This window comes from Periplaneta americana, chromosome 13, assembly GCF_040183065.1.
Source record: "Periplaneta americana isolate PAMFEO1 chromosome 13, P.americana_PAMFEO1_priV1, whole genome shotgun sequence".
In the NCBI taxonomy this organism is placed as follows: Eukaryota; Metazoa; Arthropoda; class Insecta; order Blattodea; family Blattidae; genus Periplaneta; species Periplaneta americana.
The window spans coordinates 108,628,432-108,649,082 of NC_091129.1; the positions used below are offsets into that span (position 1 = coordinate 108,628,432).

The following is a 20,651-nucleotide window of genomic DNA, read 5'->3' on the forward strand; positions in this document are numbered from 1 at the left end:
CTTTTGTAGACAGGCTACGGCGCAACATTACATTCTTAGTCATAACATCGCCAACATTGAACAAATTTATATATAAATGCTCATTTAACATGAGTTTAATATAGCTATTCCTTTGTTTTTTTTAGACCTTTGAACATGTATTTATATTAGGCGATTGTCAAGATGGCCATCACTAGACCATGATAATCACATGACTATGAATCGTGCCGCAGCCTACAGCTTTTGTCTCCACTGGAAGTCACAAAAAGTTTTTATGAAATTTAAAAACGAGGGGATATTTATTTGTTTTGGGGTCCTGATACTGTGAAAATAGCGTAAGTATAATTAAAGGTTTAAAAGTATTAGTAATAAAGACAAATGTAAATTTTAATTAGTGCATATTACAATGACACTTCAGTAAATGTACAAAAAAAAATCACACTATGCTATCATTGATAAATACTGAAAGCTAAATATTTCCTTCTCTCTCTTTCTCTTAATGTTAACATCTTCGTTGTTTAAGTTTTCATTTACTACACAATAAATAAGACATGTTTATATCTGTGTAAGTTTTAAGATGGTGCGAAATTCTGGACACTGTAATAATAAGTAGAACATGTATATGTATTTTGTTTCAATTTTAGAGAATTATTGTCACTTTTTTTAGATACTCATACATAAATCGATCTCTGAACAGCAACAATTTTATAATTTTGTGAAAGTATGTTACCATATTTGCTGACTTATTTTATAAGACACATTTTTCCTTAAAAATTTGTCTAAAAAAACAGAATCTGTATGCAGTGAAAGATGGAATTTTGATGGATTGTTAAAGAAACCTATCTTGATAGTATGGCATCAATTTAGATGCCACAAAATTATGAATGTTAAGAATAATCTTAACCAGTTGAAAACTCAGCTGTAATTAATGAGGCCTAACCAGCCAATTAAAATCTTTAGCTATCTTTATTAAAATACATTTACAGAATTCATGAAGGCGAACTAGATGCAGTTTCAGATTTTGAAGTGACAGCAAAAAGAAAAAGGAAAAATTCTATTATTTCGAAAGTGCGGTGAATTAGTTAGAACAACATGGGATGTAGTGAAATCGGAGATAATTATTACATCATTTAAGAAATGTAATATTAGCTAATAATTCCTTAATGGCAATAAGAATGATTAATTGTTTGAAGGCAATAATGGCTCTATGTCTGTCACAGAAGTGATTTCAAGAGATGGTTTATTTAGTTCTTAAGATGACGATTTTCTGAGTTTTTTAGAATGAAGATCAAAATCTTTAATGTAACTATACATTTTTTTCCTTCATAGATCATTTTTTTATATACCAATTCTAGAAATACTTTTCATATATTTATATATGAGTTGTCTTTACACTATATTTTCCCAAAAAATATATCCATGAAAAAAAGAGATGCATACTATATGCCTGTCCTTTTTGTAGACAAGCAATACGGTAATTCAAATGTGTAACATTATTTTAATATTAATTAATAAAAATAGTAATTTTTAAAGGCTACTTAAGGCTCTATACATATCAGGTATCTGCCAGTTTGGTTGATCGGAAACAGCCGAAACATCTGTGTTCCCAGCATACTCAAGATTGGCTACTGTGAGTCAAAATCAGTTTTATATGCAGTCGAGTTGTGAATGTTGTGCTAGTTTGACATGATTGTTGCTGTGTGCGTGATTCATTGTGTAATATGGTGAGAATTCGATATAATATAGAACAAAGAATTTACTTACGACAGTTGAATCATGAATAAAATTGCAGAACCCCACATGTTCATTTGAGTAAATTGTTGAGGAGCCACAAAAAACTGATTATATTCAAAAGCGTTAGGTATTTTGAAGTGACTGTTTTTTTTATTAAAGCATAATAATAAGTTCTAATGTCTGACATACATGAACTTTAAATTTTTTCTCTTTAGTATTTTCTGGAGAAAAAAAAAATCTAAATTGCCTGGACATGTAGAGTGTCTGGGATTCACGACTAGTAATAATCATTTTAGGCCTATATCTTTAAAACAATTTTTAGGTGAAGAATATGGAGGACAATTTTTATCTTATAAAGAATTTTAAATGTATACTTAAGCCAAGAAATTAAAAAAAAAAGTACACAAACAAACAAAAATGCAAAATTATGTGAATAGCATAATTCTTCAAATTCATTTCATCCCATAAAAAACAAAGAAAAACAAACTGAACATTTTTTTAATTTCTAAAATATTCCACATGCCCTGAATTTGTGGTGTTCCTGCAATTTCCTGCAGTTCACTGTAACTTATTGCTGCTGTGAAATGTATGTATACGAGTACTGGAAAAATTGTGACTTGTTGGAATTTCTGTAATTCACGATTCAGTTACGTGAAAAAAACATTCTTATATATATTAGTCTACAATATAAGATAGTGAGCACCTAATTTTTCGACAATATTTTATACAAGCTTCCACTGTGCAACATTAGTTAGTATGAGCGATAATTCTTCATGTGTATCTTACCAGCTGTGAAGATACATGTGCTCATTTTGAGTTGTTTCAACAAAAGCTTATTAATAGTTCCCTTGTTAGCATGACTTGATTCGAAAAGGAAGTGGATTTATGGTATCAATACCGTATGTAAAAGAATCGAGAGTCTGAATGAAAGAGCGCCAAGCAAACTTTCCGAATTTAAAATTAACTCTGCCATTCATCATCTTCGTCTTTCACCTTATCTTTGAGAGTAATTTAATCTGACAGATATACCCCTTATCAGAGATGAAATTCTCTGCACTATCAGACTAGCAGATTTTGGCAATGTGTTCACTGACCTTTGATCATGAAGTACAGAAGATATATTTGTACAGCTGTATTTTACAATAACCTGAAAGTGCCACAGTAAAGAGGAAGTGATGTAGAATTATTCAGTCTAATCCTGTTTTTATAGGCCGATATAAACATTACAATATAAGAATCTAAACATGCGACATTAAATAAAGAAGCACAAGAAATTATGTGTAAAATCTATAAGTACTTCAAACTTAATTTCAAACGATCAAGTATGAAATGTGCTCGTCTGTTGCCAACACTGCAAGACAGGAGTGCACAAGTTCTTCATGTGAAAGCAGGCTTTGCAAGATACAAAAAATTGCATGAGAAGCTGAAAATTCTCTTAGTGCCATAGGTGCCATTTTCGACCACCTGGGAAACATCGTTATTGGTGATTTTAACAGCAGATTTTGGTAGCTTTGGGCTGTTCCATCCCATTGCGAGTAAATTACAATATCACAAATATATGCTATCTCAATCATGAACAAACAAGGATTAAAATAGTAGTAGTAGTAGTAGTAGTAGTAGTAGTAATAATGATAATGGTAAAACAGTAGCTGAACACATCTCAATTTTTCCAAAAGCTGTAAAACAAAATCACTATAATGTGATACTTTTCAATATAAACTGTTAGCAAAAAAGAAGCACACAAAGTAGACATCAATATTCAAGACTTGTGAGATTATATAGCTTTACCACTTAACAGAAGCATAGCAAAGAAGAAATAATAATACTGGTGAAATAAAGAATCTAAAAACAATAAAGACAATGTGGTGGAACATCTTTCTATTATTCCTGGAGCACCAATCTTGGATGCATAGAGACTATTTTAAGCACTCCTTACATCATATGAAATACTCTTGGGTAGCAATATAATGTTCGTAACTACAACTTACTATAGTTTATTCTCGAATAATAATAATAATAATAATAATAATAATAATAATAATAATAATAATAATAATAATAATAATTAATAATGACGATGTAATATTCATTGTTACATTACAAATTAATATTATATAACGAAATTTTAATAAATTAGATGGAATTATTTCTAGAAACAAACACAGCATTACTGAAAGAAGGGGGGCTGACGTAAATTACAATGTTGATTATTCTAATCAGTTTGTTTAAAACAGTTTTCAGATTTTTATGTATATCATTATTTTGTTTTATGACAAATTATGTTAATGCACCTATAACCAATTGAATTTCGACTTCTTGCGTAGTAAATCTCACTTATGTTTTTGAACCGAATACTGATTAAATTACTGCATTATAATTTGTTTTAGATTATCTCCTTTCTTAAAAAAAATACTGTTACGAAATTTATAATTAGAAAAAGTAATACTGACCTTTCACAATGTATCAAAATTACAATTATCACTGAAAATGAGATGATATATTGAAAACACTAAGAAAAATCTTAATTTATTTTATAACAGTGACGATGTTTCATTCCATTTGCTGTGTATTAGGTAATTTAAAAGCAAATAAGTCCCTATGTTTAACACGGATATGGTTTCTTAAGGTATCAATACGACTGTAGGAAGCTGTACAATATGGACAGAGAGATCTTTGTGTTGTGTGGCTGTGATAATGATGCCACCGATTAGAAACTTCTTTTCCACATGCTCGACACTTCCAGAGAACTGGGTTACATGGGGATGGCTCAAACATCTCTTGATATGACATAGATGATGGGCATTCTTCTGAAAGAGAGATAAGAAATTAAAGCTATAGTCGTACAGCAGAGTGCATTTATTTAATGGATACATAAGAATTAGATATGAAAATAAAAGCAGTGTAAAATACCTTATTGAGCCAAAGTCATCTTGTGTGCATATCTTCTGATGACAGACAAAAACGATTTCAGTTTATGATAAACAAAGACAAAAATGGTTGAATAAAATGCTATGGTATTCTATTACTCCAGCGTTTCTCAAACTATGGTTCGCGGACCACCTGTGGTCCTCGAGGTCTGCCCTTGGTCCTTCAAAAAGGACAGAAGAAAAAATAAAATTCAAACGAGTTGCGTATCACACTATAGCTGAAAATCTCAGATTCTGGAAATGACATATGGCAATCGTCTTTCACTTTTTCTACCAGTACTGACATTTTATGAAATTTATTACCCTACCTGTCTTCCGACTTCCCACTCTACTCTCGGCAACAAAAGAGGGATTTAAAGCACTATGAACGTGGTTTCTCGCCATCTTTTCCCTGCATATCAGCTGATGACATGTGGGTAAGTACAGTGGCATATCTTTTAGATGAACTCTCGAAACTAAACGAACTAAATCTCTCTCTACAAGGTAAGTCTTTGACTGTTCTCAATGCGCATGAGAAAATAAAAATGTTCGAGAGGAAACTTGGTTTGCGGGTCAGTTCCATAAAACAGAGGATTTTTTTCACTATTTCCAACCCTAGAGTCTTTTTCTTTTTTTTTTTTGGTTAAAAATGTTGTTATTGGAAAAGAATTGTGCAATGACATATGTTCGCATCTCGAAACTCTAAGGTCACAATTAAAAATTATTTTCCAAGTAAATATGACGAATTTTCATGGGATCGTGATCCCTTTCATTGCGATATAGAAAATAACAAACTTTCATTGAGTGAAAGAGAATAGTTAATTGAACTCTCGAATGAATTAAATTAATTTTAATTAATTAATTCTGTTTTAAAATATAGGTATACTGGTATTAAAATGTGCTACAAAAATGATAAATTTGCTTCCAAAGGGAACAAGGGTAAGGTGGTCAGCGGAACTGTTCTGACTTAAAAAAAATGGTCTCCACTTCAAAAAAGTTTGAGAAACGCTGTATTACTCTACTTTATTATAGAATATTTATGCAATTTTGGGCCATTAAATTATTTTACGTAAATTATATGACAAAAACTGAAAATAACACCAAATGTTTACAATAATTTATATTATGTGCAAATATGACATTCTAAGTGCGACGAATAACCTTCTATTGTTTTATAATTGACCAATTCAATGAGCTATTAAATTAAAGTCATACTTCAAACAATATAAATAGAAACAAACAAAATGGAGAGCAAGTGAATAAAAATAATGCGTATTATTATTTCTCATAACTATTATAACCATATGAGGGAACATTTGTGTAACTTAAAATCACTTATGCATATTTAAATCCTTAAGAGTAATAATAAACGCATATACGAATGAGAACATGATATATTATGGGATTATTGTAATGCAAGCCACACCATTAGCTGAACAGCTACAGTGTTAGTTTTACATGCTGGTGATCTAGGTAGGTCAAAGTGAAATTTATGGTGCATGAAGACAATGCTTGGTGGTAGTTTCCGTAGGGTGCTACTATTTCCATTCTGCATTCCACCATTACTCCATTTATCAAAATCATGTGAGCCTATATAATTCAACTCCCATGGTGCACTGAAGGCAATGCCTACAGTAGCAAAAAGATCTACAGGTTTGGTACACCATTAAAAGATAGAGGCACTTGTGTGAATGATTATAGTAATGCATATTAAAGAACTCAATGGTGAATCCTGAGTTTATTAAAGAGATTAATCTCTAAATTGTTACAAATTTGTCTGATATAATATTTTTTGAAGATGAATAAGCACGTAGGTACTATATATGGAGCCTAAATATTATTATTTACTCGAAAATTGTTTTATTTGAACAAGTGGAAGTTATTGTGCTTAAAATTTATATTCATGGTGTAGTCTAATTAATAATAATAATAATAATAATAATAATAATAATAATAGTAATAATAATAATAATAATAATAGTAATAATAATAATAATAATAATAATAATGATGATGATGATGATGATGATGCGCATTGTTCGAAGCCAACATTTCAATATAAAGAAGATGTACAGTATAATAGGAGATTCACATCTGTCACACTGTTTTGTTTCCACTCTCTTTAACTTCAATGTAGCATTCTGTCATGATGGAATAGTTTTTTTTCAATTTCCTGACTTTTAAATTAGTTTTTTCGCTTCTAAATGCAATATTTTCAATTCTATAAGTATATTAACACCTTCACGTTTAAAAATTATATGAAGATATAAAAAGTACTGGCACTGCTGACTGCAACTCCAATACATGTAACTTAAAATTTATCCAACATTATTATCGATAAAATACAGTTTGTCGAGTTTTGGTTACTTTATATTTATTTAAATTGTTACCTACATTGTTTCCAAAGAAATTACAGTAACTTACAAATTTGATACCGGTAATAAGTAATAGAAAGGATATGGTAATGGAATACATTTAATATCAAAGTAGGCCTATGTCTTTGCAGAAATGTCTTTATTCATGTTTAAGATAAACATTAGAGTGCTTTGCCTTTACATGGATGGACAAATTGTCGCTACGTGTATAAACTGCTTTACAGAAATGACATGAATATTTTCCGGGAAAATGAACGTAATAGTGATTTCTAGGATGAGTCACCATTTTTCCACACAGGATACACCGGCGCCTCATGTCATTTCCAACTACGGGCTCAAATATTTCACTCTTGCGCCACGGTCTATATCCTGAAACAAGAGAAATAACCTTTATTAAGTCTGTTATTTCCTTTATATGAAAAAGTAAAAGGCTTCTATATGATTCATAAGAAAAGAAATAACATACAAGTATGATGTGATAGCAATTTGCTTAATTTTCACTACTCAAATTCATGCAACCAACTTGAGACAAATTAAAATGTTTATTTCTTAAACTGCACCAAATTATGCGAAATGCCTTAAATCATATTAAATTATAATTCAGAGAGCTCACCCCTATTTAGAAGAAGGTAACATAAACTGAAGTATTTAGTTCAGAGTGAGAAATCGTAACAGGCCACATCTAAAGGTTACTGTTTCCAGACTGACACAATTTTAACCTCAATCGATGCAAGTAGGCTAAAGCTGATAATTTAAGATTGTTAATTTTGAGGAATTTTGTGCATTAATAATACTCTACTCACTTTTTCCTGATGTGTTACTTCCAAAATGTGAAGCAGCCAGAGTATGATGGTTATTAATTTTCTTCATCTAAGCATGGGTTCTTAATGTTATGTCATAATGTATCCTCATTACAACACCAGATTTTAATGTTTCGCTTATATAACTATTTATAAGAAATACTTAACTCACTGAACGAAATTCATATTTGAAATGCATTTTGTCTGCCAGAGAAAAAAAAACAAGAAACGTTTAGTAGTACAGTAGAACCTCTATTATCTGTGGTAATGAAGGAGGTGGAGTGAACGATTAAACGAAAAATCAGATAATCCGTACCATAAAAGGTTTTTTTTTTTTTTTTTTTTTTTTTTTTTTCATAAATTTAAGTGCAGAATACAGTTTCGTAATTTCCCCTGTGGTTTTTTGTTTTTGTTGTTGTTCACTAAGAAGTTCACTAATTTAAGTCTGGTTTTCAATTTTTTAATGGCCAAGGAAACTCCTTATGACTGCTGTCTGTGGAAAGAAAGGAATAGTAGAGTTCTCATGTTGTAGATTTACATACTTAATAGCTACACTTTATACCTGTTTTTTATTAAATCGCTCACAGTTGTAATTACAATCTCGTATTCTGATACGAGATGAACCACAGTTTCTCTTTTCCAAAACCACTCAAAACATGTTTTGTTTTGACAACTCTGGAAGACATTTTGCATAGAAGTTAGTTAGTACGGCCACTCGAAGGGTAAACCATACTCTGTAAGGGTAAAGGTTTGTAAAAATCACTCTGTAGAAAAAATTCGTACTAATGTAGTGTACAGTACTTCATATTTTTTCTGTAGAGAAAAAAAAAGCGAAAGAAAGTTGGATAATCCACCAATCGGTTAATAGGGTGACGAATAATTGGGGTTCTACTGTAGTAGTAATAATACTGCTTTTAGTTTAGAATACAGAAACACGTAACAATGTTTCAATCTGAATTAATTTATATTTCCTGCATTTAAAATGATGAGGCTGAATACAAAACTACTTTGTTTTAAACACATCATAATTTCAGTCACACCTCTGACTGAGGTTCTGGCTGATATGTACAGATAAGGAAATAAAATTTGGAGCTCCCTTACTATATATAAGTTTTGCTTACAACACACTGTGCATGTGCAGTAAACAAGAGCCCCTGTATATATGCTACTTGTGGACAGTCGTGCGAAATTGTTGCCTATATATAGGTCGACTCCCATCAAGACCCGCTCCAAATTTTAATTCCGTATCTACTCCATTATCTCCTGACTTAGTTGTCTCATGAGTGATTCCTTATTGGTGTCACTTATGAAGTTCTAACCTGCCTTCGGACAGTTGACTAAACAACAACAATTTTAATCATATAAGGTCTACTGTAATTAATGATGTCACCATATTAACAAAAAGTGTGATCAGATTTTTGGAATGCCAAGCAAATGTTTCATCATGTTAAAACGGAAAAATAAAAGATGAGGAAGAAAAGAAGGGATAAATAGGAAAATGAGAAGAAAAAGTAGGGAGAAAGAAAAGAAAAGAAATTTGTGTTCGTGTGTCCAGATTTTACAGCTACCCTGTATTATCAAATCAATGACAAAAAAATTTTCGTTCTTCTAGAGCTTTTAATTATTACTGTCACGTTAAATTTCACTAAGTAACAATACTTCTTTTTTAATTTCAAAATTATAAAATAGGGCTTTTTCATTACATGATATATTAAAGAATGAAATGTCAGTGTACTAGTAGTAGGAGTCATGGTGGTGATAGTAGCAGTAATAGCAGCAGCAATAGTAACAGTAGAATTAGTTTGAACCATTGTTTGTTTGTTTACTTGTTTTTCACTTTTCCAGAAGGGAAAAAATTAGGAATGAAAAGATTAGAGAAATAATGGGCGTAACACACACACTAACAGATGATATGTGTGTGTGTGTGTGTGTGTGTGGGTGTGTATCCAATGCCTACTCACTTCACTTGCGTGATTCGGGTTCCGCATATTGCGGATAGATGGCAGAACTGTGACCCATTTTCTAGTTGTACACCACTTTGGCAGGTCACACTGTACATGATGTGTATCTGTGGAGAGTTATGTCGTGTACTAGGGTGAGTGTATGTGTAAGTGTAGTGTCTGGAATGAGTGATGATGATGATGAGAAAGAGAGAAGGGGAAACCCAGTGCCGGCACATAGCCTATTCCTGTCAAATAGCACCAAGAAGGCCACCAGGCTTAACGTCCTCATCTGATGGACGAATCACTATCAAGAGTGACATATGCCTTTTCTTCATATGCACTGCGGAGAGGTTTGGGATTTAACCCAGGCATATTGGTGCACAATCTAGTGATTAGAAGTTGTGCACCGCCATCTCTCCTAGTCCTGAGGTAGAAATTTTACATGCCAAGCTAACTTGACAGACTTAACAGATGATATAAGAACCAGACATCTTACCTGGTATGGCTATTTCCAAAGAATGGCGAATAAAATGTTACCAAAGCAAGTATTTAACCTCATGGCACTAGGAACTGAAAAATGAGGGAAATCAAGAATGACTTTGCACGAAAGTATAGAGAATGAAATGAAATGCATGCAAAAGAAATCGAGGAGACCTATGGAAGGACTGAGGTGAATGAAGATTGGAAATTAGATAGTGTATGTTACAAACCGATACTATGATTGTGTCAGACAGATGTTCTTTTGAGTAATATATTTTGAACTAGGCACTATAAACTAATTTACAAATTTTTTCTACATTTAAATTGTATTCTATCAATGACAAAAACTGCATTTTTACTTGAAAACTTTAATATACAGTGTATACAATATACTAATACGTATCCAACAATCTGGTGAATGTTGCCAGAAAAGTGATTGCTCATATAGCAGAGGCGAGGCATGAAATACTGTAAATGTAACCATTCTTAAGCCAAACTGATCACTGAAGAAGCGAGTTATTATTTTTATAAAGGAATTTTCTGTGATAACACAAGTTTTCTCAACCAAAATATATCTTCTTTCTCCAGTTCTCTTGGTCTAGCCAGTCTTCATCTGTCAGGTTTCTTTTCTGAATAATCTTCTTCAGTTCCTCTGTCCATGTGGATTATGGTCTCCTTCTCTTTCTTCTTCATTCTGGTATCCAAAATTAGGGCTTCTTTAGTTAATCTATTTTCTCTTCTCATACCATGCCCGTGCCATCTTAGCTGTATTTCTTCTATCACTTTAACAATGACTTTTTTAACATCTATTTTCTCTCTTATTGTAGTATTTCTTTTTTATTTTTTCCCTTCTTGAAATTTTTGCCGAATGCTTTAGATAATCCATCTCTGTAACCATCATATTGTTTATATATTTTTGTTTAAATGTCCAAGCTTTGGCTCTATACAATAAAATGCTTTTGACCGTTGTGTTATATATTAATATTGTAGGTTTTTTATAATATTTCTACTCCCTAGGATTGGATTAAGTATACTATTTACTTTCTTTGTTTTTATTATTATTATTATTTTTTCTGGATGAATCTAAAATTTTCTAAATGTTAGGACACATACCGTTTTATTTGCATTTCAGGTCAATTCTGTGGTTCATCTTGTCAGAAACTTCAATCACAGAGTCATAAAATTACATTTGTACCAAGATTCCTGGAAATGGCGAATGTATTCTTGGTTTTCATGCTCAGATTAAGAAGTGGTGGTGTGAGTCATTCCTGCTTTATTATATCACACTTGCTATATTTAAGTCCACCAAATAGCTGCTTAAATAAACTTTCTATCACATAATTACAGTCCGTGAAATTAGGGACGTTTGAAGACCACGCTATTTCCTCCATATTGGCAAGCAATTCAGTAATTATACAACGCTCATTCATATGCACACCAATGAACTAGTTCGAAGTGTAGGATTCCAATGTTAACACTTCACATAAAAATGAACTATTATCTGTGCATTTCGAACTGACGGATCAAGGTCACATACGAATGTACAAACCACACATGAGTCACTGAACTGAAAACTGTGAACTGAAGCACTCGTAATTCCGGCTGTCCCAGCTGACTTTAGTTGAGGAGAATGATCCAGGATTGGGGTAAGCACAAATGGCAAATGCAGTCCATTGCTTGACCGTGAGCCGCCAGTTAGAAATGCACAGACAATAAATAATGTAATCATTATAATAAATTATACTATAACATTAGACATGATTGTAACAGACATGTTAAAACCTAGTCTTGATTCGACAATGTTTTCACTCAATTGATTACAATATAATTATTACAGTATTAAAACATACATTAAAAATCATAGAGATCATATATATCATACAGATGACCACTGAAGATAGGACCTCACGTCCTGAAACATGTATGGTCTAAATATGATTTTTAATGTGTTTTAATACTGTAATAATTATTATATTGTTTTTATATTTTAATCAAATTATACTAAGTTTGATAAAATATCACTTTCAACAATGTAGCCCAAAGAAAACCAAAAACTTTAAGGTCAATATTCAGCTAGAGTAATCGCAGACAACATAAGCTTACAGGAGCTCGCTAAACACATGACTGCTAATGGTTCCTTACTTCCCACTGGTGACACTGCATGGACAAACAAAATAGAGAATACTGGAAGTGTGCGCGCACTTGTGATCGATACATCCCACATGTTACAACTGCAAGTGTAGGTCTAGATTTCACTACAAGAACGAAGTGTCAGAGACTGCAAGTGAATAAAAAATACTATACTCAAATTTGTAATTATAAAAATTGTATAATTGTTGTGTGATCAAGATGTATATACGGTTCTCCAATCAGGAGATTAACTGTGAAAAGAATGTGCTTACTATTGCGTCATCTATTGGAACGAAATAGATAGATAATATTACCATTATAACGTCACTTTAAAAAACATGCACTCTCCTGCATATGTTATTTCCTGTATGGAGGGATTAAAAGACCAGGAAATTAACCGTGATCTAATTTTGTAACTAGGGTAGTGTAAATATGTGTATATCAGTGCTATCGTTTGTGCTTTGAGAATTAGCTAATGGAGATGCGTCTACCCACGTGTGTGACCTTATGATATCTTATGACATCAACATTCATTCATAGCATTACCCCGCTGCGTATCATTCCCCTGAGACTTTCTCCTGGTTGGAGTACAGTATGTAAAAATTAATTTTAAAAAATTCTTGCTATTTGAAAGTGTTAGCAGCACCTATAGCAGTTATGTGTACACCTTGCTACTGCTATACAGACAAATAACACTCAGGGAGCAAATTGGGAGGAAAAACAGCTTAAAATATATGCTCATTCTCGCATCCTTACAACTGTTGAAATACTTATAACAGCCCCAAGAATGTTGGCCACTTGTCTCAGTGTGGATTACCCTGTTGCACTGAAGGAACTTAACACCTCACGTGGGTGACAGAGACATCTTATCACTAACCATCAGTGCATGAAGAACAATCACTTCAGCCACAGGATGGTCACTTCATGAACTGTACATTCAGAAGTCTTCAGGACTCACATCCGAAACTGAAGTTAAGTAAATTATAAGTCGGGATTCAAACTGTGATGCTTGAGGAATCATGGTTAGTTTCACCAAGGTCAAAGATGCCAAAGACCAGAAGTAAACAGTTACTTACATAATACTGCTTATGACTTTTATGAGCTTTTCAATACTTTTTGTTACAACTGGATTCATAGAAAATATTGTGTAATAAAAGTTGCATCATGAGATTATTCCCTTCAAAATGTCTAACGAAAAGAAAATTTATACTTTCAATCTGAAAATCTTTTTTAAGTGCTGTGACAAAATTCTCAAGTAAAATATTGTAAGATGTAACTGCAACAAGGTCCAACTCTAGTAATATTTTCTGCCTTCCTTTTACTCTCCGCATATGAGACTAATTATGTGGTTACTTACAACCAGATATAATAAAAGGGGTATGCAGTAGCACTGTTGTTAAGGCATAATGCTGCAAGCCGGAAGGTTATGGGTTCGATTCCTGATGGGATCATGGATTTTTCCATTGATCTAATTCTTCCAGTCGCACTATGTCCCTGGGGTCTACTCAGTCTCTAACAGAAATGAGTACCAGGGGCCTTTTCTTGGGGATTAAGGTGGCAGGCATGTAGGACTGACATCCCTACTGCCATTAAATGCCGATTGTCTGTAAAGGTGAAAGCCTTAATCTTCGCCACTCTCTGGGTCGAACTGGCCTGTCATGAGGTTGACTTAACTTTACCTTAGACATAATAATATCTACAACCAGGGATGATGCATAAAAGGTTTTCTACATGAAGTGTAAAATATGGATAAAAAGCGTAACTGTAATAAATGTAAAATAGGTAAAAACCTCTAACAATCTTTAACTTTTCTCCACTTTATATTTTACATAATGTTCAAGAATTAGAACTGAAGCCTGTTGATATAGAATTCCAATCTCTATATACAAGTCATGATGTGTTTCAAAAATCAATGTCATCATAATGGTGCAATGTTATGCTAAGTTTAATTTGCTACATGATTCATGTGAGAGGTGCCAATTGATATTGATGAAGATATCGAGTCATCATATTATACTGATATGCTGACCCTCTAGCATTTCTCTCTTGAGAAATAAGAAATTCAAGTCACATAATTGTAATCCAAAACCTCCTTTCTGAGAACATTAAATAGATGTTTACAGAACTACTGCTCGCCCAAGTCTATTCTGCATGTGGAGATATCGGGATGGAATGTGGAGGTAAACACAGTTACCACATAGTTCATTTGATGCTCTAATTTTAGCACGTGCATATCATTTAAAATACACTACAGAATACACACATTTTCTGTCCTTGTCTTCAGATAAAGGCAACCCTGTGATTGATTAACAGTTGTGCTCTCTTCTCAACTGATAAACATCCTCTTCTTTGCCCATGCTAACCAATTGAATGCGATCTCCCTCTAGAGTCTGTTATTGTGTCAAGAAGAAGCATAGAACTTGGTGTTTAATTAGTAATTAGAATTACGTCATGATGTATCCATAGAACTGCTTTTTATATTACGTATTTTACATGTAATTTACTCACCCAACTCTGCCTACAACACTGTATGAAGTTAACAGTGTTACATTATTCTTTCACCACATTAAACATTATTAGTTTTGCAGACAATGAATGAAACCTGCAAAACCTACTGCAAATATCGCATCACATAATTGAAAACTGTATGTGTTGAAGCTACAGTGACATATATAATGTGTCAATCTGTTGATTAATGATGGAAAGTCAAAAATACATTATTGAATAAACAAAATTTTTAATGTACAGTATGTACAATTCATACATATGTTAAAACAGAATCTGTAAGAGAATTAAGAAAACTTTTCTACAGAAAGTATTCAGATGTTAGTTCTCCACATAAAGAAATTATGGAAAAGTAAGGGAAAATGACTATATTGAGGAGAGGCAGGGGGGGGGGGGGAACAAAAGAGGTGTGTTTACTGAGAAGGTACTTGTGACAATGGTATGAATTAGAAAATTCGTCCAAGGAATGAATGACTTGCATAATTCTTGCACAAGAATATATATATATATATATATATATATATGGAGCATGTGAAATGAAGCTGTGTTGGAAAGAGTGGGTGAAGAAAGAATGATGCTGAAACTGATCAGAAAGAGAAAAAGAAATTGGTTGGGTCACTGGCTGAGAAGAAACTGCCTACTGAAGGATGCACTGGAAGGAATGGTGAATGGGAGAAGAGTTCGAGGCAGAAGAAGATATCAGATGATAGACAACACTAAGATATATGGATCATATGTGGAGACAATGAGAAAGGCAGAAAATAAGAAAGACTGGATAATGCGGGTTTGCAGTGAAAGACTTGCCTTTGGACAGAACACTTATGTATGCCATGAAGGCGCTTGGGGACCAAAGAGGTACAGCACCCTGCTTTTTTGACTTTGGCAATAGAATGAGGTGGTATAGTCAGCACCACGCTCCAACCCCAACTGCCTTTTACACTCAGTATTCAATCTGATAAGAGGCTGAGTGAACCTCAGGCCATTCTGGAAGTTTTGGCAACAAGAAAACTCTCGCTCAGAACTGAGCCCAAGACCTTCCAATTCATAGCCAGTTATGCTACCAACTGAGCTACCCGCACAAAAATTACACATATTATAAATACAGATATTATACAGGTTTCTATACAAAGGCTTAAGAGGATCAATAATAACTTATTAAAATGTCTACGATGTGGACAAGCAAAATTTCTAACAGTCTTTATAATAAAGATGAAACTATTTATTTTCCAATACTTCACCAGTTCTAAAATTAATTTTGATTTCGATATTGGCAAAGCTTTAATAATTGTACACTTACCAAAATAGTTAAAAATCAATGACAAAATGCGTTTTTTTTATAAATTCACATTGGATTATTTTGGATGCAAGGAATTACAGATCTAAATAAACGTATCACAAGCATTTGAATGATTTTTAATCACCATGCAGTACAAAAGAATAAGGCTAACATACATTAACTTAATTTTAATTAAATAAGATTACTTTTATATTTATAAACAGATGGGGACGAAAAGACTAGTTTAGTTATCTTTCATTATTACCAGTACTTCACTTAGATATTCCTGCAGCAACAGAAAAATAAAGTTAATCTATAGTGCTTTCAAAAATGAAAGATTGTTCTTGGACTGCACTTCTTTATTACATGACAACTAATTGCCTCATTAATTATGAAGCACATGTATGAAGAAAAACAATGAAAAAGAGTTGGTTTATAATAGAATTAAAATTCAACCGTGAAGAAGGTTGATACATATCATAATATTAATAATTATGTTTTTTTTTTTTCATTAGCATAATCTGATTTTTTTCATCCATGAATCGAGAATAATATTACTGGTAAAAGTTTTCCAATGTTGCGTAAAATGATTCCTCATAGAGAAAGTAAACATAGTTGTGATCTCATAAAGCACTGCACCCAATTAAAGAACAAAGTTTTTCTTTAATGTTTTTGAGATTTTAGTTTTGATACCGTAATTTACAATCAAAATATGTGAGATTAAGTGGAAGAATATGACTTCCAAAAAATAATGAATATTTTATCTTTTTAAAATATGACTAATTAATTGCATACAATGCATGTACAGTATAATAAATTAAAAAGTTACATAGCATGAGTATAGAAAAGATATTGTTGAAGTCATATGAACTTCGTAATGAACTACAACAGCTTAATGAAATGAGATAATTTTGTTTCGAGAATGTTTGTAGTTTGTCTTAAATGTCAAGTGGTAAGAATTGACAATAATTCATATAAATATTTGAGAATGACAATTTCTCAACTTTTAAAATATATATTTTGAATTAAAATATTCCCAGTCTTTGACGTGATCATACTGACAAAATATCAGTCAATTCTGGACTGAATTTGCAAAGCTGAATCCCTCATACATTATTGCGACAATAACTAATGAGTAAAGGAAATAATTTGCAGCCATCAGACTAATTACCGGTACACTTTTCATAAGGTAAGTTAATACATAAACATATTATATCACATGTTCTTAATATAGTTTTAATGAAAATCTGAATAAAAAATTGGTGGCTCAATAAATTCTAATGTGTATAAATGAAGATAGCACAATTCCATTTTATGATGATGATGATGATGATGATGCAGGTTAATCCAATGAATTATGTAATTTGGAACCACTAGTCTTACATTTACTTTGCCATTCTAACAAGATATTCCATCAACTACTGTCACTTGTTTAGACTTTTGTTATAATATACATTATAATGGCACCATCTTCAATATATAATTTTCGACAACTATGTACATCCATATCTTTTCCTATGCTTAAATATTATTTGCTTTATTAATATGACCAGGTCGCAAATTCATTCTGATTAATAACACGAGTTACATTATAATTTTAAAAATGTTTTGATAATCAACACGTTCCTATCTTATCAAACATAACACCAAATTATCTTTTCTCTCTAACTGCTTAGAATGTAAGAAACGCTTTCATGCCTAAGTAGTCAGCCTTGAGTGTTACAAATCCAACAGTATATTCAAATACATGTACAGTAGCTGGAGGATATATCAAGTATCTTACACCAGCACTTGTATTATAAATCTCTATGGATCAGTTCAGTTCCTGATTTCAGACTGGATTAGTATGAAAATCCTGTGATAGAACGATGGTTAAAAGAATTTTTTAACGTACCATCAACAGAGGTAACATTGGCCCAATTTTTTTTTACCATTCTAAAAGTAAAATTTTGTAATTGATGTATTTGTTAATTTATTTTAATAAAACATTTTAGGAGTTCTATATTATGTAACAGTGGCTCCTAAAGCATTGCAAACATATTGCTTTATTAACTTAGGAAGCATGATGGAATATTCAGATTGTCAATTTCTATAAATGAATACAATATAATATTTTATTACTCAGTCAATGACAAATCAATGTAAAATAATGACTTATTTTATAGTCATTAAGTTTATATACATGAATTACAAAATTGCGAACGTTTTCACCTATTCAGGCATCCTCAGGCAGAGTTATACAATATCTCAATGTCACATGCGTAGCTATTGGTGGTGAGTACTATTTGAATTAATGATGTACAAGCCATCTCCATTAATAAAATGTAATATTACAGATAGTAAACTTATTAACTGTAATATTACATTTTATTAATGGAGATGGCTTGTACATCATTAATTCAAATAGTACTCACCACCAATAGCTACGCATGTGACATTGAGATATTGTATAACTCTGCCTGAGGATGCCTGAATAGGTGAAAACGTTCGCAATTTTGTAATTCATGTATATAAACTTAATGACTATAAAATAAGTCATTATTTTACATTGATTTGTCATTGACTGAGTAATAAAATATTATATTGTATTCATTTATATTGCTTTATGTTTGAGTTCATAATTTTTTTTTATAGTGGGTCAATGTTACCTTTGCCCCAACTTTCCAACTAACATAGTACACTGTATTTAGGATCATCTTGGACCACTGTAATCCAAAATGAGTGCTGGTTTAACCAATTGATATGATAAAATGCACTGAAATTATACTCACATTACAATTTAATTAAGAACAGTGCATATTTTATTAGGAAAACACGCAAATTGAAGGTGATAATGTAAATCATGTATTTTATATTATATTATTATATTCATCGATAATCTCTTCGCCAATAGTTGTATTATTCTTTTTAATATTGCTGCATAATCTGACTCATTGGAAGGAATGGTGAACGGGAGAAGAGTTCAGGGTAGAAGAAGATATTACATCATAGACGACATTAAGATATATAGATCATATGAGGAAACGAAAAGAAAAGCAGAAAATAGGAAATATTGGAGAAAGCTGAGTTTGCAGTGAAAGACCTGCACTTGGGCAGAACACTAAATGAATGAATGAATCTGACTGTAAAGTTAGGATGACGTTTTAGAAAAAGATTTGTCCTTTCATAACCAGGCTTTTTTTTTTTTTTTTTTTTCTGTGCGTCCTGTTTTGTCAAGATAGCTCTTTATTGTCATTTGTAGATCTTGTTCGCCCATTGGAAGTCTAAATTCTGCCATCTTTTCGAGATGTTTTGCAAATACATTCTCTTCTTCATTTGGAAATATTGTTGGCCAGCCTGGTTTTGCAATAAGGTTACTTTTGAGTTTATGCAGCTGCTGCCCTCTGCTTTTTTACACCATTCCTGATGTCATCTAAGCAATGGTTTAGTTTCCTCTCTGAATAATTTGCATATGGTCTAGTTCCTGCCACATCTATGTGTGTTCAGTCTTTCTTATTTTTCAAAATATAATCAATATGGCAAATGATGTACTAAATTAAAAATTTAAATCACTTTGCCAATCATATTTACCAACTTTTTTAGTGCATGCCAAATTTTTACTGCTAAAAATACCGTTTCATCATATAAAAGTTTCAAGAATACTTTTCACACTACAAACAGTTGATCCACTTAAAACAGTGCTGCTGCCTAAAGGTAAGTTCTGAAAGTACTTGGTTAAATTATTTTACTGGCTGAAGCTACCATTTACACAGTACAGCTGAAACTACTAAGATATATCACATTTTGTGAGAGATATAAAAATTCAAATATGTATTATTCTCTGTTGGGCCAAAATTACCCTTAATGGGCCAACGTTACCCCCATTGATGGTACCATAATCTTCAAGGAAATAAATTATTCTACATTATGATTTACAGATTGTGGAATTCTACTGTAATGTGAAAGACAAATATATGCTAGTTAATAATGAAACTTTGCTGCCTATCATGTCTATTTGTATATGGCCAATGAACGTCAATGACTAGACTCTGTTTCAAAGTTAAAGTTTACTTTGATAATGTAAAAATAAAGATGACCTATTTCGAAAGTTTCTACAAAGAATAATTATTTACAATATGAGAGATGATAATTGCTTCAATTAGCAATCTGAAATATTCAGTCCTATGCTTGTGCACCAGGAAAAAACTCGATATTATGTTTCATTTTCATGTGTGCTTTCAAGTGATCTTTTCGGTTATGGACAGTGTGACAGAGCATGCATTTGAAATATTCTGGATTGTGAAATCGATAGTGATGCCATTTATTCCGCACAACTTTGCCACATAATCGACACAGGTGTAATGTTGGAGTATCTCCACTACTTTTAGGTAACTTCATGAAGATTGTTTCTTCGCTCACTCTTTCATTGCTATCAGCATTTGGATGTATGGGATGTTGCACCCCTGAAAAATAAAAAGCCTGTGTCAATAGAAACAGTTCACCCTTTTCTACTGATTTTAAGGGATTAAATTCCAATGGCTAAC

The 20,651-nt window shown here is 32.2% G+C and overlaps 1 protein-coding gene across 3 annotated transcripts in view; it reads right to left on the reverse strand.

The window, feature by feature from the left end:
- Window positions 1-20,651, reverse strand: part of LOC138712215 (broad-complex core protein isoforms 1/2/3/4/5-like) — a 218,606-nt gene that overhangs the window by 25,195 nt on the left and 172,760 nt on the right. The window contains exon 5 of one of the 3 annotated variants that reach the window (XM_069843757.1): window positions 18,622-20,570. The exons of the other annotated variants lie outside the window; for them this stretch is intronic. Coding sequence (XP_069699858.1) covers window positions 20,290-20,570 — 281 coding nt within the window. The 3' untranslated portion in view covers window positions 18,622-20,289. Of the gene's footprint in view, window positions 1-18,621; window positions 20,571-20,651 lie in introns of those variants that run through there. 3 annotated transcript variants of the gene reach the window in all.